Source organism: Wasmannia auropunctata, unplaced genomic scaffold, assembly GCF_000956235.1.
Source record: "Wasmannia auropunctata unplaced genomic scaffold, wasmannia.A_1.0 LD336076.1, whole genome shotgun sequence".
Taxonomy (NCBI): domain Eukaryota; kingdom Metazoa; phylum Arthropoda; class Insecta; order Hymenoptera; family Formicidae; genus Wasmannia; species Wasmannia auropunctata.
This window is the reverse complement of record NW_012026814.1, coordinates 1155100-1182227: the sequence shown is the minus strand read 5'-3', so window position 1 is coordinate 1182227 and position 27128 is coordinate 1155100. Positions and strand designations below refer to the sequence as shown.

Genomic DNA, 27128 nt, shown 5'->3' with positions numbered 1-27128 from the left:
GTATATTCTCTCTTATGTAGTAATAAACAAATAAAAAATAATTTTAAATTATATATACAGAGTTTCTCTTTCAGAGTTTCATCTAAATAAAATACGTTGTAGTATTGGGTATCAAAAAAAAAGTCTCAATGCGTCGCAATAAAAACATAACAAATAAGTGCTTTCCTCAAATTTCATATTGCTTCGTCGGGACGGGCCTGCCTGTTAGGCGTTAGGATGCCTTGTACACGTCGCAGATGATCCTTTCGATCGGGATCACGCCGATAGTCGTCCTGAAAAAGAGCTCCTCGATGGCGTGCGCGGACACGGAGCGCAGAGTGGGCAGTAGCAGTAGCAGCTTGTTGAGCCTGAAGGTAGTTCCGTACGAGGCCTCCCTGAGCCGTTGTCCTAGAGCCAATTGCGCGCTGTCCATCAGCCGGGCGACGCAGACCGCGTCTTTGAGCCGACTTCCGGGACTCGGTGAGTTACTGCTGGTGCTCCTACTGCTGGACACCGGTTCGCTGTCCAGACCGGCCTTGAAGAGCACTATCGCCCTGATGCAGGCGAACTCGTGCTGGTCCAGATTCATCGCGTGGAAGCCGGCCAGGGTCTCGCGGAAACGGTTCACCTCGATCGCGAGCCCGATACTCTGGATGTTCAGCGGTAGCAAGGGCGTGGGATCGAGGGTCGGTATCAGTTGCGCGGCGGCCAGCAGGAAGAGCTCGCGCCAGGAAGACTCGAGCAACATCAGCTGATCCTCCATCACGAGATTCGTTGTCGACACCAAATCTCGCGCCCAGTGCACGTTCAGAAAGAGCAACCTCGCGGCCTGCTCGCATATAGACTCGGGATTGATCGAAGGTATAAACGGCAACTGCAGATTCGGGATACTCGATGGCATCTGGAATAAACAATAGCCCCCCAACGATTCGCTGTTAAAAATAAGTTCTCCATTCTTTTTTCAATTTTAGAAAGAGAAACGTTTACAAAATGTTCAGATTTTATTAAGAAACTTGTCTGGACTTATAAAAATATCAATAAGATATATAGGGTACAGCAGGATAATTTAAATAGTGGGGTAATTTGGATAATAGTAAGCATTTACAAGAATTTCAGAAAAAAAAGAGATTCTAAGATACATTTCATTATATCAATGTCTGATATAAAAAAAGAAATTTTAAGATACATTTCATTACATCAATGTCTGATATAATAAAATACATCTTAAAATCTCTTATTTTTCTGAAATTCTTGTAAATGCTTACTATTATCCAAATTACCCCACTATTCAAATTACCCCGCTGTACCTATCCTATAGATTTTTTATAAAGAATATTTAAGAAAATGACACACTAGATGTGCATATACAGACGTACTTTTGATACTGTCAATGCGTTGCAATACGCCGGGTGCGGAAGAGAGGGATGGGGCGACGGTCCAGGTACGGAGACGCGTTGTTCCGACGGCGCTTTGGGCAAAACAAGATCTAAAGCCGTTGGCGGCGGCGCTACTATGCTATTCATAATTTCGGGCTCCTTAAAATATAAAGCCATTTGTCTACGAAGCGTCGAATTCCGTGGGCCTCGCTCGTGTTGCACTGCTATAAAGAGAGCGATTTGGTTTTTCGGTTAGTGAAGACTTGTTGACATTAACAAAGCCGGATAATAATCGAATGGTATGACTAAGGAGTTTTATTTCACAAAAGATTTACTAAAAAAAAAAAAAATATTTTAAGAAGTGATAAAAATGTAACGGCATTGCAGAACGCCTTAATTACCGTCTTTATTCATGCCGGCCTGAATGCATTTTGCCAATCGGCAGGCACGACATTGATTCCGATGCGTCTTGTCCACCATACAACCCCCCTCGGACTTTGCCTTGCACACGTATTGGCGATTCCTTCTAATTGATCGTTTGAAAAAACCGGCGCATCCGTCGCAAGCAAATATCCCGTAATGCTTTCCCGAAGAATGATCCCGGCATACCTTACAGGGTATATCGTAAAGAATGCGGCCTGAAACGGAAGAAAAACATTCCAGATGAAATGATAGCAATATAGCAAGAAATTTCATCTACGTGCCAAATTTTTTTTTTTTATCTAAAAGACATTTTATTGAAATCGTTTTATTGATTTTTCTCGTGGAAAGTAGAAAAATCTGAGAAATGTACAAAGTGGGGTGCGAGCAGCTTGCTTTTCTCCATATATTGTTGCATATTCCAACAGGTAGCGCAATGCCCTTAAAGAAATATTAGCGCAATTCGATCCTCCCGATTGACAACACAAGGTTTTCGCAAGGCAGAGACGACTTCAGTAGTCCGAGAAACGCGTTGACGCGAAGAGGCACTTCATCATTCCCTCGTCAATCAATCCGATACAGGCCTCGCGTCAACTTCGCCGCGCTCGACGGAAGGAGTCGTTTTGCCGGCCGGCGAGTAAGCACGGCATTGTCGTTGACAATCGGTGGAAAGGGCGCGTTAATCTCGAATGAAAATGCCGGTATTTTGGCTCGAAACCCGTTTACGAGCGACAACATGAGTCCGCTGAATGACGTTTCGGACGTGAATGGATCGATTTGTCGCCAATAGAGTTCCCGCAGGAGGGAATGCGGTACAATGTGTGCGCAGGCACACGCACACGCACAAACCCCCGGGCCCTATAAGGCGCGCGCGGATAGCGACGGGGACGACGCGGCGACGGCGGCGGCGGGGGTGCGCGCCACCGCGTCATCCGTAATGGGGCCACCAGCTCCTTGTCACGGGCTCCGCCTACGCCATTGAGAGCGACGAGATCGTGAATGGGGGCTGAATAGACCGGATGTGGCTGCTGCATTCAGTGATCCTAAGTGAGCAGCCAGAAACACGACACTTTGCTCGATATCGGGCCCCCCGATCTCTCCCGTCGGTTTCTTTATCTCTCGTCGTAGTTATTATAGAATATAGCCGCGGGGAGCCAGTGCGAGAACAACGCGGCCAGGGCCGCGTTTAATCCCTTAAATCGCGAGCGTCGCGTACGCGGTAAATACCGCGCAACAACCTGTTGATTGACGCGTGATCCTAACTAGCGACGATATAATGACGACTTTACATTACGGTTACCGTAACTAAATACCGCACTTCAGACTCTTCTAGACTCATCAAAAGTCTCGAGGGTCTCGTGGTTGTTCGTGAGAGTCATACGCTCCGGCTATCAAAAGCCTCAACTTCCATATTACACGTTTTTCCACCGCGCTTCTTACCTATGATTGCCGGTAATAGCGACAAATCGAGAAGTTTCTCGGTCGCCCCGCGCACGCGAGCCGCTCTTCTTCTTTAATAATATTCGCGGTTAAAAGACGCTCCCCCTTCTTGGCGGCACCGAGAGAAAAGAGTGGTTCCTCCGCGGTGTTCCTGGGGGTAAATCATTAACGAGGAGTTACGGGAAATGCGCAAAATGCGGCGCACATGTTCAAGCGGAAAGCAGACGGGTTGCGGGTCGAATGACAGGGTAATGCGCCCCTCGCCGCGAGGAATGTCCACCTTTTCTCTCCCTTCCCGAGAGAGGGAAACTCGCGCGCGCGCGCGTCGGAATCACGCAAAGCGTTTCTCTGCACTCGCGCCGTCACGTGGTCGCGCATGAAATTTGCATTCGGCCGGCTCGCGAGTCACTCGCGATTGAATTTTTCATCGTCGTGTGGAATCGAGCCGCGGGCTCGGTTATTCCGCTCGGGCGGCGATCATCTTCCTTCTGTCACGCGTCGCGCATCAAATATTCACGGGATTTTTATAGTAACGATCGCGAACGCGGACTCTTCCTCCGTGTCCTCCTCCTTTGCCGAAGCGGGCAAAGAGGGAAGAGAGAAGGAGGAGGAGGAAAAGAAGCTTATAGGGGAGGAGAGAGAAAGCCCCCCCTTTACGGGGTTGCTGTAAAAATCGGGTGAATATTTGATGAGGCGCGTGAATGCGCGCAAGCGCGCGTTTTCAATCGCCCGTTTATGCGAAAAATACTGTCATTAGCCCGGCCCGGAGGTGTGGCACGCGGAAAGAGGGGAATGTAAAATCGTACGTTTGCCGTACGGCACGAAGGCGGTAAGTATCGCTCTAAAGCGCGAGCACGTGTTTCACCCGCATCAATTATTTCATTTGAACCCATGGGCCACCGACGAAAACGGAACCCGAAAAATACGCGTTTACGTCAGAATTGGAAACTTCAGTGGGAATACCCCGTATACACGTGGAACATCCGACATTTGAAATTCGGCGGGGCGGAGGGGGATAGAAGACCAAGTTCCGCGAATATGGCCGGATATGTGATTCACCGGCTAGCGACTAGCCGGTGGCTTTATTTCGGCCGACGTTTTTTCTCTTTCTCTCCCCGAAAGAGCCGAAAGTTGCGAACCGCGTGTTCGTGACTACGAAATTAAGGGAAAAGTTTGTCGCGCGCATCCCCGCGGCTGGTGCGCGTTCGCATGCAAAGGGTGAACGAAAACAAGAGAAAGCGAAAGAGGGAGAGGACGGTCACCGGCCGGCCGACGAGGACCGGCGAAATGGCGACGTAAAGTGTGTCCTCCAGCCGAACTTTCATAGAAAATTACGAACTTCTTCATATAATTGCATGGGGACTGATAGACCGAGTCTTTCAGTCCGCAAAACGTATATGACTCGTTTTAGGCTCGTCGTTACCTCGTCGTTCGTACGGCACGAGTTTCATCGGCAAAAAATAACCGTTCTGTCGTCAAACTTTTTTTTTCTATTGGTTTCCACGAATTTTACTTTCTGACGCATTTGCATGTGTGTCGGTGGGAAAATCGAAAGTCATTACTAATGTTACGATTAAATATCTATTAAATTTTGACGCGTTAAAATGGCGAACAAAACATTAAGATGAATAACAGGAAGATTTTTTTTTAATAATTTTGAGAGAAATATAGGAAATTTTATCTATCAATCAATTTATCATAATATGTTCATATGACTTACAATAACATTAAATTGTTTATTTCTGTGCATTGAGAGATAAAAAGAGAAGGCGCTTGAAACATATATATTATTCACTTATCACAATCGAATTAAAGAAAAATCATCGTAAATAATAGAAAAAGATACACATAAAAAAAAGCGTAACTAAAGTGTAACTTTTCGTACATAATGTTAAATGACTTGTTTCCCGTAATTCTATCATTTCACGCACCATCAGGTGGCGCGCCGTAAATGAACATGGGAATGTAGTGACATGTGTTTAAGAGCCAGCCGTTTGCTATCAGTATACGTATTCATATATAATTGATCGAGTAAAATCTAACCGTCATCTGCTCGCCTCACCAATGCACCCCTTTTGCAAAGATAGTTTTATCTTCACAACTTCGAGAGACGGGATCGAGTTTTTCTACACACTTCATAATTCTAAGAATCCAATTAATCTTATGTCTTAAGTTCTAAATTTGTTTCATTAATTTGTCATCGTTATCATTACATATGTCTTACAACGACATATTACAAATTGTTATATTATTATTTATTTGCGTGTATTAAAAAAGAGTTGAAAAGAGAAGTTGCCAAATGATTATTTATTTACTATAATCAAATTATAGAAAAATTATTGTAAATACTAGAAACAAATAGGACATATACATAATTTTAAATGGGTTTGCATAACCACGCTCTAATTAGCCCGATGTGCTACACTGATTGGAAGCCAACTGACGCTGTGTTCAACCACCCGCGTCAACCTGCTATAGCCGACCACCACGGTGATTCGTTCTCGGCGCATCGGTTTTGAACCATCTGTCGTTACTTTCTCATGGATGAGCTACGCTCGGGGATGAATCGTTTTAAATGCACAGTATTCGCTACGTTTAAAGGCCACATGTTTGTTGTTTCACACGAGATGAAATTAGCATGCCGCGGCAGGGGCCATGAGAATCGTTAATTGTAATTGGCACGCCATCGATCGATCACTTCGACAGATCGCGACAGGTATGTCACGGAAATGCAGGCGCCGTAAACTTTTATTGCGTGCGTTTATACGACACACGGTCGGGGTGTAATTTTACTTTTTTTTTTGTAAAATGAAGGTGTGAGTTATTGACCACTCGGAGTTTTGTCTCTACATTGACGGCAATAAATGTGCGAAGCTCTCGAAGCACGACTGAACGAGCAATTCGGACTTCAGGTAGAAATTGTATAAAGTCACTGATAGATCCTAGAAAAGGAAAAGGGTTAAATATGTAGGAAATGTCTTACTTACAAAATAGAAAAGGGCAACAGAATTGTAAAGAAACTCGTGAAAAAAGTTAATATACATATAAAAAAAATTTTCCATGTTTTTAGAAAATTCATAAAAAATGAAGAGATAATATCTATTACATTGATTTTATCAGATACAGAAATAATTTCAAATTTTCTATCTGTTAATTGTTGCAACTCTTGTAAACTATATCTCATCGAAATTTTTGCACTTGGAAGTCTAATTTAAATATTATACAATAAATATTTAATAATAAATAATATATTTATATATATATTTTATTATATATATTACATGTTGAAGCAAGACGATAAAATAATTCTTTTGTCAAGATTCTGTAATGCATAAATATATAAGCTTATGAGTAATTAATGAGTAATTAATAATTACACTAAAATCGTATTCGAAGGTTAGCAAAAATTATATAGCGTCTTAACGCAAAATATAAGTTAAGAGAAAACAAAGACAAGGTATTATTAAGTTAAATAATATTTATTACAGTGTTCTACGCATAGTGTTACACGCGCGCGCGATTTCGTTTATTCCTTTAAATCCGAAATTCGAGTGCCCACTTTGTCGATTTTGAATGATTTCAAAATTCAAATTCTCTTCATTCGCATTTTAGTATAGCATTGAACTAAGTAAACATAACCCACATTCTTTACAAATGATTTTAAGACTCAGACACAATGAAAAAAATAAGGGACAGGAAATTGAATACAAGCAATTAGTCAAAAGTCAGAGACATGTGATTTTTTTAATCCGATTTTTCATTATCTGATTTTCCTAATTCTTTAAGCTTAGTTCCCTTTTCCTTTATTGTGTCTAAACCTTTACAGTTAAAAGATATCATAAATAATATAATAGAAAAAGAAAAATTTCTTTTAGTGCAAGAAAACAGGAAGTTGTTCATACATTATTTATCAATTTTTTTCGAATACAGGTTATATTCAGAGAGAATATTTTTTTAATAGAAAGCTCGAAATTGAAAGAAAGATTTTATGTAAAGTTTCACTAATATTGTATGTATTATATACTCGGAAAATTTAACATTAGTGAAAAAAAAAACGTCAAGTTTAATGTTCCATTTATCATCTTTTCAACAATTGTTTAAAGAGATTAGACTATTGAGAGATTATTGTAAAATACATTTAAATCTTAATTAAAAATAATTATGGAAGCTGTTACATGTATATAAATTCTATTTAAAAGATCTATTTCAGTAAATTTAATTAATTTTATTATTATTAAATAAATTTTATTATCTAAATATTAAAAACGAAAGAAAATAGAAGTCAATAAAATAAACAAACAAAAGATGTCAGAATATAACCATTTAAATTAACAATATTAAAGTAAGACATTTCGACTTGATTAAATCTGTTTCAGTTTTGCAAATACAAATTTCAATACATTTAATTATTAGTAATTTATTAATTAAATCGGAACACAGCAAATTTTTAACATTAAAATAAGACTATGTTCTCTGTGTGAATGGATCAAGAAAATCCATGTTGATAAATCGGTGGATTAAAAATCATAGCATGTATCAATTCTTCTGTAGCGTACGTTTCGTAATTCTGATTGTGAGTCTAATTATTCCTCGTTTGTCCGTACGAGAATGTATAGAGTTTAATATTTAAAATAAAAGTTATTTTCTTTAGTCATCGTCAATAACTTTTTGAAAAAACCTTTACATTAATTCAATATTTGTAATAATTATAGATCAGAAACAACTGGATAATGTAGATTGCAATACAAAAAGATCTTTTTTAATTTTTAGTCAATGTTTTTATAATAAAGGAGGAGGGCCCATAAGGGCCGATTTCGGCATTTTTCAAATTTTGTCCAAACTTTCAAAAATCTATATCTTGAGGTCAATTACATTTAATTCGAGCGATTCCAGCTTAAACGGAGCGATGGAGTTGCCATATTTATTCGGAAATCAATATTTTGATTGTCGTATTGGAAAATAATTTGAATTATTCTGGAATTATTTGAATTATTCTTTATTGAGATTACAGTTCTCAAATCTCGAATTATCAAATCTCTTCTCTTTTGTAAATTTTTCGAGCAGTGTATTTATTTTTATCTCATTATTATAGTGAGATAGCAATCGGTTAGCGTACGACCTACTCAATGAAAACAAAGCGCGTAGCGTTAGCCTCATGATTCAATGTCCGCGGGCCATAATAATGAGATATAAATAAATACACTGCTCGAAAAATCCACAAAAAAGAAGAGATTCGATAATTCGAGATTTAAGAACTGTAATCTGAATAAAGAATAATTACAAATTATTTTCCAATACGACAATCAAAACATTGATTTCCGAATAAATATGGCAACTCCATCGCTCCGTTTAAGCTGGAATCTCGAATTGAATGTAATTGACCTCAAAATATAAATTTTCGTGAGTTTCGACAAAATTTGAAGAGAAACCGAAATAGGTCCTTATGGACCCTCCTCCTTTATTAAATATTATTTATTTCATATAAAATGTAAAATAAATTCTCTTTGTTCAGTGCAATCATAAAATAATTGAAAGTTTATAAGTAAAAAGATAACAAGAAGGAAAAGTAGAACAAAATAAAAAGAAAGTTACAAAAAGCAAAAATATTAAATATTAAATACCTGAACGAATAGTTTAGCATACGGCACACTAAGCGGCACATACATATTTTAAAGCTTCAAAATAAAATATCTAAATATATATTTAAGTATTCGATGACGTTGGAAACAAACATAAAAATCGTGGGCTATTTACTTGAAGAAGTCGGCATCTTTGGCGGTGGAACTGACATATGTGGCATCTGTGACTCCTGATTCTGCATCCTTCGTAATCGTCACTACACAATGGTCATTGGAGAGGCTCGAGCGAGAGACAGAGCTCTGAACCAATCGCACCGTGCACACAATGGAATTTTTTCTCAAAGCCGGACTTTTCGGGCGGCTAGTCTTCCGTGTTTTTACGACATCACTTTCTGGCTGCGGCGGCGCGCTGAGGACTAACACCGGGGTGAAATGTGACTGAGAGTCACCTTAGTCGAGACTTTTTGATGCCCAGCACGATAGTGAACAACTTTGATGATGCTATGTGGAAAACGTGCCCCATTGGCCGAGGGCGTCCCTACCCTCGGCGAAGGGCGGATCTGACGAAAGGAGTGGCTCGTTTCTGATATCTGGGGGGTTGAACGTCGCCCCTGCGAGACGACAGGGGGTTGCGTCATCATCCCCGCCACCGCGAGCAACCACTTCGCGAGAATCACCTTCGAAACGAAGGTGAGAAGGAAGGTATAGCTTCCTTATACCCCATGCGGCGTCGCGCATAGCAATCTTAACGCATTTTATGTTTGCATTCTCTACGAGCAAATGATGAATAGACAATAATTATCAATGTTGCTAGCAATTATTTAACAAGTTAATATTAATACTATATGTCGCTATGTTCCGATAAATTTAAGATGTCTATAACATTTTTCTAATTCAATATTTACGTTTTTTTTTTTACGTTGCAAGAAAAATGGCTTACAACTTTATGAGTTGTGAAATAGATGATTTGATACAGAATGATTAATTCGCAATATTTTTTTACAATTTATTAATATAAAGCAGAAAACTTATACGCTAATACCTAGATATTAAAATCGATCGAGAAGATTTCTATGAAATTCCCACCTGGCTAAAATAAAAATCGGAGCATAAAGCAAATGCAAGACAGAAACACGAAGTTCCTCCAGAAAGTGCAAATTAAAATAGCGAAACGTAAAAGAAGCGTTTTGAGAGATAAATACCTCTTTTACATTTCGTTATTCCATTTTACCCTTCCTAGAAGCTTCGTTTACGGTTCACTCTCTCGTGTTGCATCTTACGCTCAAATTTTTACTTTTTCAAAGTTTGGTCTAATATTTACGTTTTCCGTTGCAAGAAAAATTGTTCACAATTTTGTAATATAGATGATACAAAGTATTACAGAGTGACTAACCAATAATAACAATTCGGAATATTTCCAGCGCTATATTAATATGTAGAAAGCAGCAAGACCTGTATTTCGGATATTAAAATAAGCAGCTGTATTTGCGGTATCATCCAGCGATCCTGCATTAAAAATTCCCACATATAGCCGCTGGTCCGGCTAATCGCCCGTAATTCTGCGGCGCCGTAATTCTGGACCGCGCTCTGTTTAGGACCGGAATTAAATCCCTCGCTCGCTCTCGCGGCCGTTGAAATTCGTTGATGCGTGCGCCCCGAGGAGAGGCTCAGGTAGAGGGTAGACTTTTGTTGGAGGTTTCGCCATTCAAAATGCCGCGGAGATACACCGTGGAGGAGGTTAAACGGCGGAGTGCATGTACTTGGAATAATAGCGACGCGGGCAGATGCGCCGCGCCTGACTCCCTGACTCCATCTTGAATTATCTCGTGCCCGATCCCTACCTATACCCGGGGCCACCCCTCATGAATGCGTACTGCAGCGTCCGTGTGTATGTATATCGCACGCGAAACAGGGTTGGGGTGCGAGGCTGTTCTTACACTCGGTGAATTACGCCAGGAATCCGTCATAACCGATGTAATATCGGCGGAGATTAGATCTCTCGATGGCATATCACGCTCCCCCTCGAGAGAGAGAGACCTACTCGAGTCGATGTTATCTTCGCAGATTGCACCAGGTGTATTTTTATGATGCTTCGCGTGCAGCAACGCGGAGGCACTCGCGGGGGTGCTCTGGTGATCATAATTAATCGCGCGCGTTATTAACCCCTTCGGATCCGAATCTTTAAATATTGAAGAAATTATTTGAATTCTTTCGATATTATTCTCTGTATGGCTATATATAACATAGGTACTTGAACTAAAAAACACGGAAGGTTTTATTGGAGAGTTATTTCGACTGATACTTTTTTGAAAGAAAAACCGTCCCCAACTATATCTGCACTATTAATGTATCTTTCCCGATGATTACAGGATAAAAAAATTGTAAATAATCCGAAGCGAGAGAGCTATAGCGGCACATTCGTCCACAAATCTTTCGTCGTAGATACGAATATTGTGTATGTTACAACGCATTTCCGTAATCTTTTCTTAAACATTGACACTTCAGGGATTCTGAGAGAAAAATATTTCTGCGCGGATAGAAACATATTCTTGGTTTGTATGTTTGCACCCTCGACTTGGCCGCCATTGAGAGACCGCCGAATGCTCGCCCGACCGTGCACCGTTTTAGCTTTGGAGCAATATGGGATAGAAGATTATCTACGTAACTGCCTCGGGAAATACGAGGCCTAACAATATAATAGCAACGTTGCTTGTTCATTCCTCCGAAGGAGGAAAAGTTTCGCGGGACATGAGTAAGAGATTCGAGTTGCTTTGGCAAGAAGGCAAACGTGCCTAATGGGGCCAAAATTGGAATATATTTGTATGCTGAAGCTCGTAAAAGAGACGGATTGAGATAAGCAATAACAATAGTATGTTGAGATAAACGATGTTATTTTAAGAAAATACCTTTTCGCCTTACAGGTATCTTACGCAAAGGACATGAGAGACATTTTATGTTAATTTTAGACTTCGTTGTGTTATCTAGATATAAATTTGACTAACAAAAAATTAATGGATAGTAAATTTATGACGTCGATCAGGGACATTTATTGAGTCGCACAAATAAATACAAAGAAGAATAACGGGATATAAATAGAAATTTGCTTTGAAAATCTATCTTGGCTTCTGCACAGAGGACGCGGCAACGTTTGACAAAACGCGCGACAAGATGTAATGCGATAACCAATTATATTTTCTATGCAAAAACGATCGATCACCGCGTCGCGTCTTACCGCACGTCAAATGTTACCGCGTCCTGTGCAGGAGTCATAAAATAACGAATACAAGCTTGTTGCGTATCGTATCTTTTTTCGTATCAATTCAATGACACTACATGATGCGCCTTTGCATATCATTTTAAAGATCATATTAAAAATTTCAATATCATGTTTGGTCTTTTTAAAGATTTGGAAGATTACTGATTACAAAAATGAGGTCGAAATATAAAAATTTAAAGTGGCATATCTAATATGATGAATCCAAGAAATAAAATATTATTATTAAATTATAATGAAATGATTTATAATGGGGAGAGAGAAAGGAGAGAGAGAGAGAGAGAGAGAGAGAGAGAGAGAGAGAGAGAGAGAGAGAGAGAGAGAGAGAGAGAGGAGAAGCGAGAAGAAGGAGAGAGAGAGAATTTTCCATGTTTTACACTGTCCAACAGCATTTTGCAATACAAGTATGAATAGTTATTTCAGACATATTTTTACAAAATGATCAAAGAGTCAACAATTTTAAGTAAAAAAAGAAGTCAAATGTTACCGGCCAGTGTGTTAGTCCGAGAAAACTTTTTTTACGTAAATAATTTTTTTAAATCTTATGATTATATTTATATTACAACATTTTTCAATTAAAAGTTTAGATAATTTTCTTTAAAATAAACCTTGATTGTACACAGATTAACTTTCTTTACAGTACAATAAAAGTTTCTTGCATCGCGTTGGGGGGAAGAATCTTATTAAATGCTTGTACGTATCAGTATTATTAAATTGATAATCAATTTTAATATTGTGATATTATTAATATATATATATATAGAATATATATGAAATTATATATAGAATATTGTGATATTCTAGTTCAATTAAGAACTGCGTCAAAACCGAAAGTAACGGCGCGCAGTTTGTATAGAATTTAAAAAAAATGTATATAAAATCATACGAAATTATAGCATCAAGCACCAAGATCCTGCTATGACCGTCATTAGCTTATTTCACGAATTTTAATTGTGTAGATTAATATGTACTAAAAATATGATTTTTATAGATACGGTACATATATGTATCACTAGAGACCAAAGGGTTAAATCGTGTTAAAAAATATGTGAAAGTAAAATTGAAGCTAGGTCACAGGTAAAGAAAAGAAATAAATAAACTATAACCTTCATAATGATCCTAATGTTATCTTTCGTTATCTGACTATGCAGTTCAACTAGTCAGAAAATAATCAGACATAGCTATGCACAGTTAGTTCGCATTTTTTTTTCACGACTTTCTTTTTCATTATATTTCAACCTCAGGTAATATACATACTTAAACTAAACTCTGCTTTTTTTCAATATCCTTTCTTGCAGTACCTGTGCGATGTTATGACATCTATAGAAAAGTTTTTATCTATAAAAAAGTTTTCACCGCTGCGGAAAAGAATCAATAAACTTTTCGTTCTTAAGCCGATGAAACGGAAAATTTATTACTGAATCTTATTCCAGTATTATTATAATTATTTTGACCGACTTTTTGTAACTTACTTTCGCAGAGTATGCTTTGACGTTAGCAAGAATCGGAAATAATTAAATTAAAATTTATTTGATTTGTGACGCCCTAAATAAGACATTAGAGTTTTAGTCATTATTTTTAAGCAGAAGAATTCGATTCTTGCGTAAAATGGTTTGTTAAAAAAACTTTAGAGGAAAGTTTTATAAACAAAATTATCCTATTTTTATAGCATTTATTCATTTATTTATTTTTGGGCTTTTATTATTTCTACGCTAAAGGTAAAGGCATTTTATAAAAGTGAAAGGATAATCTTCACAAATTAGGAGATTATCAAAACTCACATAGACCAGCATTAGTACTAAGACGAAGAGTAACATGACAGGAAAAGGCTAGTTAGGTACCGGTTAGTACTAGATTTTTGAGTCTTTTGGAATTACAACGTCCACAATACAATTCTTTGTCAGGATTATTATAATCTCGCATTCATGTTTTCTATTTTTGTACATTCACATTCATTCAAATAAGATATTTACTTTTAAAAGTTGCTTATATTATTATCAAACGAATTCTTTTTATGCCAAATATGATAAAATAACAGAAAAATTTCTTTATATTTCTTAGTATTCTATATTTAATTAACTGATAAAATAACTAAAAGAATTAAGACATATATGTATGTAGGAGCAAATGTGCTATTTTTGATGGAAACGCATTTAGATATATCCAAATGTTATTTACAATCTGCAGTTTTTATTTAAATGCAAGATAATTTAATAATAAATGTGTTAACGAAATGCCTCAAAATTTTAAAAGATACGAAAGTTTAAATTCCTTTTGTGTGTGTTAATACAGTATTTATTGAAAAATCTATTAAAATCGTCTTTTCCCAATTCGATTAATCAACGATATGTCGTGCAATTCTAAAAGTCAAATATTACGCTATCTCCAGTATTTTACGATTCCGCACTTTCAAATTTTAATTTATACCACGTGATTGCATTTCTTATAAATACTTTTTTCATTGATCTCTAATGAGCATAAACTACTTAATGACGCAGCGCGAAGACATGAAATTAGACAATTGTAGTTTGCGTGATCGGACAAATCGTCAGTTCGCTTATCCCAGACGTGATCAGACGTGACGGAGTGATTAGAACAATGACGGAGCACCTACCTGTTGCTACCTCCATCTAGATACCATCACGTACAGCAGCAACGTTAGAATGGCAATATTATGGGAACTAACGAGCATATGGCCGGGTCAATATCGCGTAAACGCGAGCATCGGTGATGCCCTCGCGTTTTACCTGATCGTTGGGGGAGTAAAGCGGGCGCCCTTTGGCGATGAAATCATACGAAAATCCGCCATATGCGCGAGCTCGCGCTCATGAGAATACTCGAGTCCTCGGTTAAACATAATTTGACATGGGAAGATCTCGCGTGGAAAGCGTGTTGCGCGGCGTATCGACGATTCACGAAAATTTCCCGTATATAAGAAACGTTTTATGCAGTTAATTTATTAAATTCATTTCAATTCTATTGTCATGAGATTATTTATCATAAAACTATGATAAAAACTCGTAAGAACAAAAAAATGGATGTTCAGAATCAAATATTTTTTTCTCAAGTCAGACGTTACGAGATTTTCGCCAAGATATTAGCCAGTACGACAATATGTCGCAAAGAGTGACCCGTCGACTTTTAACCCCTTCCGGCTGCCCGGTAACCATGAAGTTCTCCATCATGATTATAAAACCGATGGTGAAAAACGAGGGCGCGAAGACGTCGACGTCCGTTAGTCGGCCGGAAGTTCAGTGTTATGAAAATCAGACGTCGGTTGGTCTGGCACTCGGGGACACGTAACGAACTTTCCGCGACTGTTTTCGCGTTTCTCCTGCGCTCCTCTCAAAGTGGGCGGTGCAGAGCGCGGAGCGACAAGTAGTTACACCGGCTAGTATTAGATCAGAAATCAGAGACGGCGCACCTTGAGAAAGAAGACGAAGGAGCTTCTTGAGGAGAGTACCTTACAAGACGCGCATCCATCCTGGGCGGAGACATCCGGCCTCTGGTTACGCATTCATCTATGCGCGAGAGACTGCTTGAGATTGTCGTTATATCAAAAGGAAAAAGAAAGGGAAAAGGAGAGATAAAGAGAGAAAGGAGAAGAGAAGGCAAGACGATCGGTGGGAACCGTTCCTAGAACCAACTTGCAAAGGAGAACTTCCATGATGCAACGTACTTTTGATGGGAGGATTACTCTCTATAGTTTTCGATTCTTCGTCAAAGGATTGCGTTTCGATTGAAGCAAATCTAATAAAGAAATGAGAAAAACGTAAACATTTTTAACATAATCAAACATAAAATTTAACATAAAATTTTGATTTATGCGTTTCAACTTATATTATAATACTATTGTGGAAAATTGCATTTATTTAGTTCGTTTATTTCAAAGCGCTGTGTTTTGAATTTTACTTAAAATGATCTTTCATGAAGCCAAAAAAGTATGGAAGATGATTTTTCACCATCTTCCATACTTCTTTGACAACTACAATTATATGTATTTGTTATCCCTTTTCTTACACCTAAACAATTTATTATAATATTTTAGCAAAATGATCTGTACTATTTTTTTTATCAAGATTCACTTAAAAAATCTTACACATAAACACATTCGCGTGAACATAATTAAGCTAGATAACATTTTTTATTCGGACGATATGCATTGAGATTCCTGTGCTTCGTGCAATGGCCGACCATTCCGGCGGGACCACTCCCACATCGGACGCTTAAGAAAGATGTCTTCTTGCACAGATCATGTGGGCACCGAGCAGCATGTAAGAAGCATCCCCGTCGATTCTCATAGTCGTCTACCCGCACTGACTGTGAAGCGCAGCTTTGAATGGCCGTTCTAAAAAAGCACAGCGGCCCCGACCAAGTGACGTAATTCGAACCCGCTGTCAGCACTGACAGTGTGCTGACAGTCGATTCTTTGTCAGCATTGTCGATCTCACCTACTCTTACATTCTTTTTCTTTCCCTGTCTCTCTTCACCCAAGATGAAAACAAATTTTTTTAATGCTGATCTTTTTACGGTCGTTTAGATGATTATTATCAGTGGAGATTAAAAAATCATTGCTTGTCCCGCGTAAAGTTTTTCCCGTTTGTGATTATTTGAGTCATTTGAAACAAAAATCATTTAATTTCGTATTTTTCATTCTAAGTAGTGAAGTATTAATGAATTACGTAACATATAGTATGCATTTTTATAAGTTACAAAATAATTAATAATTATTTTTATAATTATATTTTATATTAAGTTATTATAGTATATTAATATTAATTAATTATAGTATAGTATATTAAGTTTAAGGAAAAAAAACATATTAAAATATCTCAGAGAGAATTAAATACAAAAATTAAGAACATTGCAAATTATCTATGCGTTTCCATTATTTGAGTCATTTGAAATAAAAACCAATTAATTTCATATTTTTCATTTTAAGTATTAGTAAAATATTAATGAATTACGTAACATATAGTGCGCATTTTTATAAGTTACAAATTAATTAATAATTATTTTTATAATTATATTTTATATTACACAGTTTAAGGAAAAAAAAACGTATTAAAATATTTCAGAGAGAATTAAATACAAAAATTAAGAACATTGCAATTTATCCATGCGTTTCCACTTGCTATACGTAGATTATATTTACCGTCCTACATTATAATTTCTTTTTTTTAAATATTATCTACTATTTTTCTATTTTCCTTTCTTATATAATTCTTACTTTTCCGTCTCACTTACTCTTCGTCGAAACACAATGTCTCGTATCCTTCTGACAAAATCTCGCCATCCCTTTCAAGTTGCGCGCCTTTTTTCGCCGGTTCTTACCCTGTTAACGAGTACCCCCGTCGTTTGCTCCCATTTCGCCTCTCCTCGGCTTCTCGAATTTCTACCGACGGCGTTTCGACGCTCGCCTTCCCCATTTCATTCGTGTCCTCGCCCGAGCGATTCGCCTTTTGACGAAGTGCTTCTTTAGTTTGAAAACGCACGTCATTCAATACTCTCGCCCGCGCCAAACAAAGCGCTTCCGGAAACGCCGTGAGATTTAACTATCTCGCTGCATCGCAGGTAGTTGATGCTGGCTGATTTACCCACTTCGCGTCCAACCTGTATAGCACCGACGAAAACTTTTGTGAAAAGAAAACGCGTTTTTTCGTAAATACTAGAGTCAAAAAACAAATATGTTTAATCAGTTTCGTATCTGAAAATAATTTAATGTAAAAAACCTTTCTAATAAATAATAATTCTAATTTAACAGTAAAGGAAATAAAAGCCAATAAAACAATTTATTATAAACCGCCTTAATATAATCGAATAAAATAATTATTAATATAAATAATATAATTAAATTGCAACATATTTGTTTAATGAAGTTTCTAATTTTAAAAAATCCGAATATATACATGTATATATCAATTATAAATTGTGGTATATATAAACTAACAATAACTATGAAGTGCAGCTACAGAATATGAGACGCAGAAGTGAAGAAATGACCACTTATAAATAATAATGTAGTCTTAAATAGTCATAAATAGTATTAATGCATAAATTTCTTAAGATCTTGATTTTAAAAACTTCTAATCAAATTATACATCAAGTTCTATAAAATTTTTTTAATCGCGTATGTTAATTTTACAACTTATATATATTCTTTCACTATAACTATAAATGTGTGTGTGCGCTGATTTTGACATATTAATGTTTTAGGAAAGTATGAACCAAATAAAATTAATTTCAAAGTCAGCTGTTTTGGCGTAATAATCATGTAAATCTATTAATTGATTCACAGAACATTCTTTCGCAGAGCCTTATAATTGAAAGAATGAATATTTCAAATATTTTCTGATATACTATTTATTTCTTTCTTTTTCAAGAATGTGATTGAGCAAAACATCGCTATAAATTCATAAAAGTGAACTGTTTAAATTTTATGGATTTTCCCAAAAAATTGTGGCTTTTCCTTAAAACAAAAAACAGAAGAAAAAATAAAGGGTCAGTTTCCAGTGACGCCGAAAGGCTCCTAAAATACCATAAACAAACTGCATTGCGATACGTAATTCCGCATCATATGTTCGTGAATAAATGCGGAACAATATTTAGTTAATAGGCACCTGCGGCGTCAAAGAGAAAGCGAGCTCTGGAGCAAAATATTGGAAAAATATATATATAGAGGCACTAATGATTGTTAAACCTTCGCAAAATTGCACATCTGGTAGACAGTCATAAAAAGTCGGCGCCGTAAGGATCATAAAGTATGGTGAGAAACACTTCGGCACGTCGTAAAACGTCGCGGAAAGTGATTCATAGTATAACTAGTATAACTAGTATAACTTAAAAGTTAGTTAGGTTATACATTTGCTCACGCATGTTAAAATATAACTTTGTAATTAATAAAATATAATATTTTATAAAATTATATTTTAAGAAAAACAAAATTATTTTGATATATAAGCAATATAAAGTTAAACTAGACTGCATAAGTAGATATTACAAGTAAATTTGAAAGCGCTTTTTACGGTGGAGATTGAATCTTGGCCTAATGATATTTTCAACGTATATTCTAAATCCATTATTCAGACATTTAAACAGCGCCGAATTAATTTTAGACTTGTAACACAATTATAAACTAAAACCGGAATTAAATCGATCTACAATACAATGCGAATAAGCATCTTAAAAAACTTTAAAAAACTTATTGGGAAAAATATGTATTATTCTCAGCCAGGGTTGAAATCTAGAACCTCTCGACTTTCCGAAGAGGACTGCCTTTATCAATTCGATCACCGAGACGTAATAATATTTCACAATAATCATTGCTGAATAATGGGTTTAGAATTCACATAGAAATATTATTATCCACCAAGATCCATCCTCGACTGTAGAAGGCGATCATAAAATTATTTTGTTTTGAGTTAAAACTTTGCAAAAATTTTGTACTTGCTATTATTATATACTTCTTTAATTTATTTTACCTATGTAAAATACCAACATAATTATTAATTAAAATTAATATTAAAATATTTTGTAAAAGTTTTTAACGAAATTATTGAGACATTAATAATTTTTTAGTTAAAAAATAATTGAAAATTTACAGATTTTTTCACAAATTAAGTTTGGCAAGTACAAATGGATAGTAAGATCTTTCGCATTTATCTTTCCTAGATTGCTATCGTACGTATCATTAGCGGAAAGCAGATAATTGCTAACCAGACATTTTACTAATCGGTCGCTATCAATCAATCTTCCAATTTTGTCGACGGAGTGACGCGAGATAAACGGAGGATAGGAGGTATCCACACGGGGCGAGACGTGATTCATGCGAAGCATAGTACGCGGCATTCTAAGGCAGGGGATGGCGCGACGAAGAGAAAAATCCGAGGGAGGATATAGGAAAAGGAGGGAAAACGGAGCGCACGTGTTTCTTGTATGAGAGCGTTCACACGAAGACTACCGTCGGTTAATCTAATCATTCGAATATAAGGTACATCACGTATACAGGGTGTTCTTTCTTATTCACAGATTTTTTTTTATAAACAACACTTGACCTTGAATTTTGACTAAGCGTAATTTTTTTGTAACTCGTTTAATTTAACTAATCTTGTTGTAGCGACGAAAAATGTTGTTATTAATTTTTAACAAATTTTATTATTAATTAAAATAAAATATATACATAGATATATGTATGTATGAAGAGGCGCATATATGATGATTAAAATAATTTACAATCATCTTTCTCTCCGATACATTAAATCTCCTTAATATTAATATTAAATATTTCAATATAATTCATATTTTTTATCATTCAATTTACAGCACGGGAAATCTGTATACATGGAACAGCCTGTATACTGAGGCTGTCCATACAGCATCGTTCCTTCGCCAGTACCTCATCCCGCGACGCCGCCCTCGATTGCGACGCCTGATCTCTATTCGCCCCCGCGGCACACGACATTTCGCAGCCGTGTCAATGCGACCCCCGTTGAGAATTCCATTATCGCGGCCACGATTTATGCCCGTCCCGACTCGCGAACGACGAGCGGCGCACTCCTCGTCGAGATGGAAGCGAGCGTCGTCATCCTGGACCCCCTTTGTGCCTCGCCGATGGCGCGCGGAATGTATGTCGCGGGGGGTGTGGGCGGTTTCCATAAGCGACGCTATTTTCGCGCCGCGCGACCTTGCGCGGTTGGATATCGTCTGATTTATAGTGATCGAAAAAGTGACGGGCTGGGAATCGCGCGATCTGCCCCGCGAATGTAATGTTATATAGAATCATATCGATTTTTAATTAAAGATCGCAAAATACAATTAAGATGTGTCGTAGATTCGGCGATTAACCGCATTTTCTTCAAGAAATATATTCTCAAAGCGAGAGAATGCGTGTCTTAGCAAAAATTCACTATTAAAAAGTTGTCATTTGTCTTATTTTCTCAATTTTCACATATTTTAAAAATCGAAATTTTTTAGACGCGACTCATGCTACGAATTTAATGCAATGGCGTGACAATATTTTTCAAAAATATTTGAAACGTCCGTCTCTAAATAAATATATATGTAATACATAATATCAATATCGTGCGGCGGTCAAATTACTGAACTATTAAATTTCAGAGTCAATTATTAAATCAATTCTTAAATCATTTTAAATGCGACGCATCATTTTTATCCACTTGCCTCTTTAAATTTATGTACGGTATGAATTCGATGACGCGAGAGATAGAGGAGAGCGAGAGGGACAGAGGGACGCGGTACCAGGTGTTAATGGAGCCGTTAGGGGTCGAAGAGGAAGGGGGATGTACGCCCGCCAAAGAGATCAGATCACCACGCCTTCCGCGACGTCCACCGACGGCACCCGCATGCGCGCGACGTGCCCGGCGATGCGCCTTGTGGTGGTCGTTCGTGCCACAATGGTACAACGTGACGTATACTTAACTATACGCGATATACATGCGACCTGTTCGACGGGGGGGAATGTACCCCCTGCGTATCCCCACGTGTGAATTTCTGCCGGCGCGCTTCGTGCAACAATGTGCTGTGGGGATTCTATGTCATTACGCTTAATAAATTACATGTAAATACATGTATATGTTCCGGGAATAGCGCACGATTCTGAAACGTGGTCAAATTTGGGTAACGCAGCTACACCCAATGTGATGAACTCGTAATCTTGTTAAATATACGATTATATCGGGTTTTACAATAATGTCAGTTAATAAACTGAGGATTGCATCCGTTCTGTTTGTCGATACATATTGCTTTCCTTCTTCAAGAATATAATTTTGCGATGTCGGAGCGATACAGAGAAGAGAACGGAGAAGACGATGCGAAAAGAAATGTTACACACCGACATCTCACGCCCCGTTATTGTCTATCATTTTTCTTACGCGAAACAATTGTATTGCCGGCGATTACTAATTTATCGTGCTGTCACGTATCGAAAACCGTGAAGAGTCGGCACGGAAAAAATACGAGGGGGTGCACCGTGCCTTTAGCGTTGCCGAGGTACGAAGTTGCGGTGGAAATTGTAGAGCGCGTCATGCAACCCGCTTGCACGAAACGCACTCACCCTCACCACACTCTCCACACACGTGGCTCACGTGAACGTCCATGAGAACTCCGCGGTGCTGCGGTGCCGTGCAATCGTCATATGGAGCTCATTAGTCAACTAGCCGATGACGCGCGATCCACGCATTCACGCTCGAGTGCACAGTCGACGCACTCGAACGCATCCAGCAGGTCCGGAATTATCAGTGCAGTAATTTCGAATTAATATAAAAATGAAGAAAATCGTTCGCTTGATCTATCTTCGAGATATAAGCGCCGCTTTCTAAGATCATTTTAATGAAATTACATTTTATTCCTTTTCGTGTGCAGATTTATGAAGCACGCAACTTTATCGCGTCACACACTTATCTGTATAAATCATAAGTAAAAGAGAAATTTGTGACATATTTTATTTTGTTATTTGAGAAATTTTTAGCAAGTCGCTCAAATAATTCCAACAGAATTTGTCAGTGGTAGTGTACGGTGTATCTTACAATATCTGCTATCTTTTGCATGACTAGAATTCTTAAAGCAGTAGTAATATTTATATATTTCTAATGTTTTTTTTTTTAAAGTAACTTTTCTTTATTCAGCTAATGTTATAACATTTTTTTAATTTGTATTACAAATTTTTTAAAAAACATTAACCTCCCAAAAGATCAAATTTAACGAATCCAAAGAAGAGAATTCATGCCCGCGTGGAAAAAAGCAAAGGTGGAAGACGGCATCTCGCTCAGGAATTAATCGGAGCGAGAGTAGCCGACACGGATTCCACAATGCGAGCACAGCGGGTGCTCGCGATATAAATATTTGTCTCGCGTGAAGGGAGCACGAGAGGGTACCGGGGGCAAGCGCGAGCCGTCGCGAGGGATGAAGTACCTCGCGGAGGGCCTCGAGAAATAATGGCGTGCACGCGTGTGCGCGCGTATGCGTGAATACGCACGAGGTCGGGGAAGTTCTTCAGTCGGGGAAAGCCCTCCCCGGTACTCGAAAGACAAAAACATCTTGGCCGTCAGCGGCCCGCATGTCTTCGCCTTTCAGGTGAGTTTTGTGGGAAAGTTTGTCGGACTTCATCCTACATTTTCAATCGTGTCTTCGCGGAAACGTTTATTGAGATGAGAAATAGGAATTTCTGTGTTGTATTTTTATAACAATCATAGTATGTATCACGTGACAATACGCTTCTTTTGTCGCTCGGAATTCGCTCGCCATCAGGACAAATAAGATTCGAGAAAGCGGAGACACCGGTTTGTGTAACGAAATTTATTTCAATTATTTATTTATTATTAACAACACATTATGCACATTAGTTACTTTGCTTTCTACATGCGCGCACGGAAAGAACAATTTTGCTGAATTCAGATCTGAAAATAATTTTTGTTCAATAATCAAAATAATTTTGTGCGAAAGTCAAAATGATTGCTAAAATATCAAAACATTTTATAGCAATACTTATCAGTTTTAATATTCCAACAAATTATTTTGATGATTCAACAAAATATTATTTTTAGATCTGTTTTTAGCAAAATTTTTAGACCTTTCAACAAAATCGTTCTTTCCATGCGGAGGTGCAAACCGCAACTAGGCACGGACGATCGGATTCCGCTGTTGATCGATGGTAACTAATCTTACGACCTATCATATGACATATTACTACAGAATTCAGCGGACCGAATCGCAGACGGAAACCGTCGAAAACAGCAGGAATTGCCAATCGGGAAACGTCTGGCTGTAATAATTCGCACACGTACCCGAGTACGTTGTTAGGCCCGTTCTACAATAACGTCGGAGTCATAAGTCGTAAGAATTGATCAATTATAGTCGATTATAAGAAGAATATTCAATTACGATTGGTTTTACCGCGGCTTACGATTTACGACGTGACGTATTGGCTGCGTTCCATTTAACGCTCGCGAGCATTATTTGTCCTTGTTTGATAAACAACAAGAATGAAATAGTTCCAAGAGCATTGCGAGCGTTAAATGGAACGCACACGGAAAGAACGATTTTATTGAAAGACCTAAAAATTTTGCTAAAAACAGATCTGAAAATAATTTTTTATTGAATCACCAAAATAATTTGTTGGAATAAAAAGAAAGAAAAGAATTGGTTAAAAACTGATAAGTACGTTTGCTATAAAACGTTTTGATATTTTAGCAATCATTTGACTTTCGCACAAAATAATTTTGTTTATTGAACAAAAATTATTTTCAGATCTGGATTCAGCAAAATTGTTCTTTCTGTGCAGCCATTGTAAAACGGACCTTACACGACTTACACCGCACGGCCGCCGCGGCGCTTGTCACCGGCACGACAGAAAGACCGGCAGCACTCGGTTCGGAGACGGAATCGATCAGGAGTACGCCAATCGGTAGCGGGACTATGTGATCCGCACACCGGGAGCATCCGCTTGCGGACGGGATCATCCGTGCGGCGCGGCGAAGAGGTCGGGACAACCCAGCTTAGAGTCAGGCTCGATGTGGCGAACCGGGAATACGGTTGCTGAACTTCGCACATCGGGAGCACTTGGCTAAAAACGGGAGCGCCTGACTAAGAACAGGAGCGCCTGGCTAAGAACGGGATTTAGACCCGACCGGTCTAGTAGATAGAATAAAGCGCCCGACACGGCCGGTGTGATCAAGATCGGGACAGAACTATGTAAAATATTTCAAAAAATTTTTGCTGACCAAAAGAACTAGCTTTATTTGTCATTAAATAATTATTTATGTCAACAAGCTTTAGATGTATAATCCTTTACATTATCTCTACTTCATTATTATATATTAGTTCCATTTTTTATTAATATATTATTTTATTATTCATTTATAATTTATAACTCATTTATTATTTCTTTATTAATTTTCATACGACAATAGGAGAAAATCTCATCGTATAATATAATTGGCCTTAAAATCGAGTGGAATAGATTTCCTCGAGAAATTAGCAATGGGCGATGATTGATTCGTCCATAAGTGCGAGTAACGTTCGACATTAAGGTCTTCGTTTTGCCTGGCGAGTCCTTTCTGGAAGGACGAGAAGCGGTCCTCCCTTTCTCGATCGTACGTCTGTATTCACAACGGCGCATAATGGTGGCTCCTCGGGGTGGCAAGGACAAATCACTTAAGACCCGACGCTGCGCGCCCGACGTACGCTGGTATGGCGCCGACGCTCAATAGCTCGCGCGATGTGACAAATTACTCCTCCATTATAGCCCGCCGATGACGCGCGGTGTCGGTGATAAAATATGGAAGGCGCTCGCCCGTGTCGGGACTTACTTAATTAGCGAGACGCCCGAGTGCCGGGGCGCGGCGTAATGCGGTGCAGTAAATGCGACGGAGACCCGCTTATCTCGCCGCGCGACTTTAATTGCCGAGCGTGAGATAATTGCCGATGAACGCGGGGCGCGTTAGCCGCGTACGCGAATCGAGAGAAAACCAAATTCCCGAGTCGCCACTTAATAACTATTTGCTCGGACGATATTTATACGGCCGTCGAGAACCTGGCTGAATTTATTGCGGTCGCTCATGATGGTCTTTGTTGCTCGATAAGCGGGCTGCAGCGAGCTTGATTGCACTTCAGATTTCTTCGCCGAAAGACGGATACAGTCTCTGGATATGACGTGTATTTTAAGACCCCATAAGACTTTATATATTTTTATGAGGCGGTTGATGCACACATTTTAATATGATAACTGAAAAGGTAATTGGACAAAAAGATATCGCATATATATAACACGACGGAAAGTATAGTATTTATATCTAGTATCTTTTAAGGCCATCAGTTTTTAAGGTTCAATTACACGGTCATCGAACGTAACGTAACATTGTATACTCTCTAAATTTTCTGGAGTGAATCTCACTTCAAAAAATTGAAAATACTGCCACTTGAGTGGCAGAATTTTCACTCTTTAGAAGTGAGATTTACTCCAAAAGAGTGAAAAGTCACTCTAAAAAATTTAGAGACTACGGATCCTTCAATTAAACAACGTTATTAAAAGTTTTTCGCATTAAATCTTTGACATAAATTTGACGGAAACGTCATGTATAGACGTCGCTTGGAATAGTAAAACGTTAAGCAGATCTTCCGTATACAAGATAGAAACTTGTTCGACGCCATTGTCACTGTTATGGTGACCTGAAGAACCGTCGTCGAAATTCACTCGTCTTTATATCACGCAGCAGTTGTTAGATCGGATCTCAAGCCAGGTCGCCTCGCCAGGCCGGAGATCCGCCCGGATAGGGATGCGACGACATTTCCACGTTCGTTTTGTGGGCGTGCGTGTCCCAAGGAGTCTCCACGGGAGCGGGATCGGCTGCTGTTGAAGAGTGGCGGAGGGACGGATAGGGCTTTGAATGGACGCGGCATTCAATGTTTTATCGTGAATCTACGTTGGCTGAATACCTCCGTCTCGACTATACCTTTGTACCAGATCGCGTTGCGAGATCCTTCTTCGTTCGTGGAATAAGAGAGTGGGAGGAGTAACGAGTCGCAAAGGACGAAGGATGTACCGGGCCTTCCCTTCTCTCCCTCTTTATCTCACCGTCGAGTGGATATTTCCCCCGTTGTGACGGTGGTAAGAAGGTGCGCACAGGTGGTACAGCCTCTTGGTACAGCGGCTTACGCACCACTAATTTCCCGCTCGTTATATCCTCCGTAGGTGGTCATTCAGGGCGCTCTCCAAGGGGCATTTCTTTCGCATTTGCCTAGCTTGCCGGTCGTTTGGTACCGTAGAACTAAGAATTATACCGGCTTGTAGCATGGCTTTGTATACGTCTACGATATCGGCAATCTCTGTCATCAAATCTGCCGAAATGCGAACTGCGGAAATATTATAAGGACCCAAGAAAAAGGACTTAAAGAAAGAAAAAGAAAAGGATTTTAACAAAATCTGACGCTAATTTTAGGCTGTACTGATTTATCTTAGAACTATAAAATCTTGTAAACTTCTTATGAAATTGTTTTGTAAGTTGTAATTAAGAAATCCATTAATTATTCTATTCTAAAATCTCT

At 38.4% G+C, this 27128-nt stretch overlaps 1 protein-coding gene across 1 annotated transcript; it reads right to left on the bottom strand.

Annotated features, from left to right (window-relative positions):
* Positions 1–211: 211 nt before the first annotated feature.
* Positions 212–9204, bottom strand: LOC105449184 (nuclear receptor subfamily 2 group E member 1). Its single transcript, XM_011688189.1, has 4 exons — positions 8970–9204; positions 1757–1993; positions 1356–1579; positions 212–880 (listed from the first exon to the last, which is right to left on the bottom strand). The coding sequence occupies exons 1-4, from the start codon at positions 9034–9036 to the stop codon at positions 212–214; spliced, it is 1197 nt and encodes a 398-aa protein (XP_011686491.1). The 5' UTR covers positions 9037–9204.
* Between the last annotated feature and the right edge of the window lie 17924 nt (positions 9205–27128).

Excerpts from the sequence above, each read along its gene's own strand:
- LOC105449184 (XM_011688189.1), bottom strand. The coding sequence starts at position 9,036 with ATGCAGAATCAGGAGTCACAGATGCCACATATGTCAGTTCCACCGCCA. Across the intron at positions 1,994-8,969 it reads AAAGATGCCGACTTCTTCAA|GCCGCATTCTTTACGATATA; the intron begins GTAAATAGCCCA and ends CTTCCGTTTCAG. Across the intron at positions 881-1,355 it reads ACGCATTGACAGTATCAAAA|ATGCCATCGAGTATCCCGAA; the intron begins GTACGTCTGTAT and ends TGTTTATTCCAG.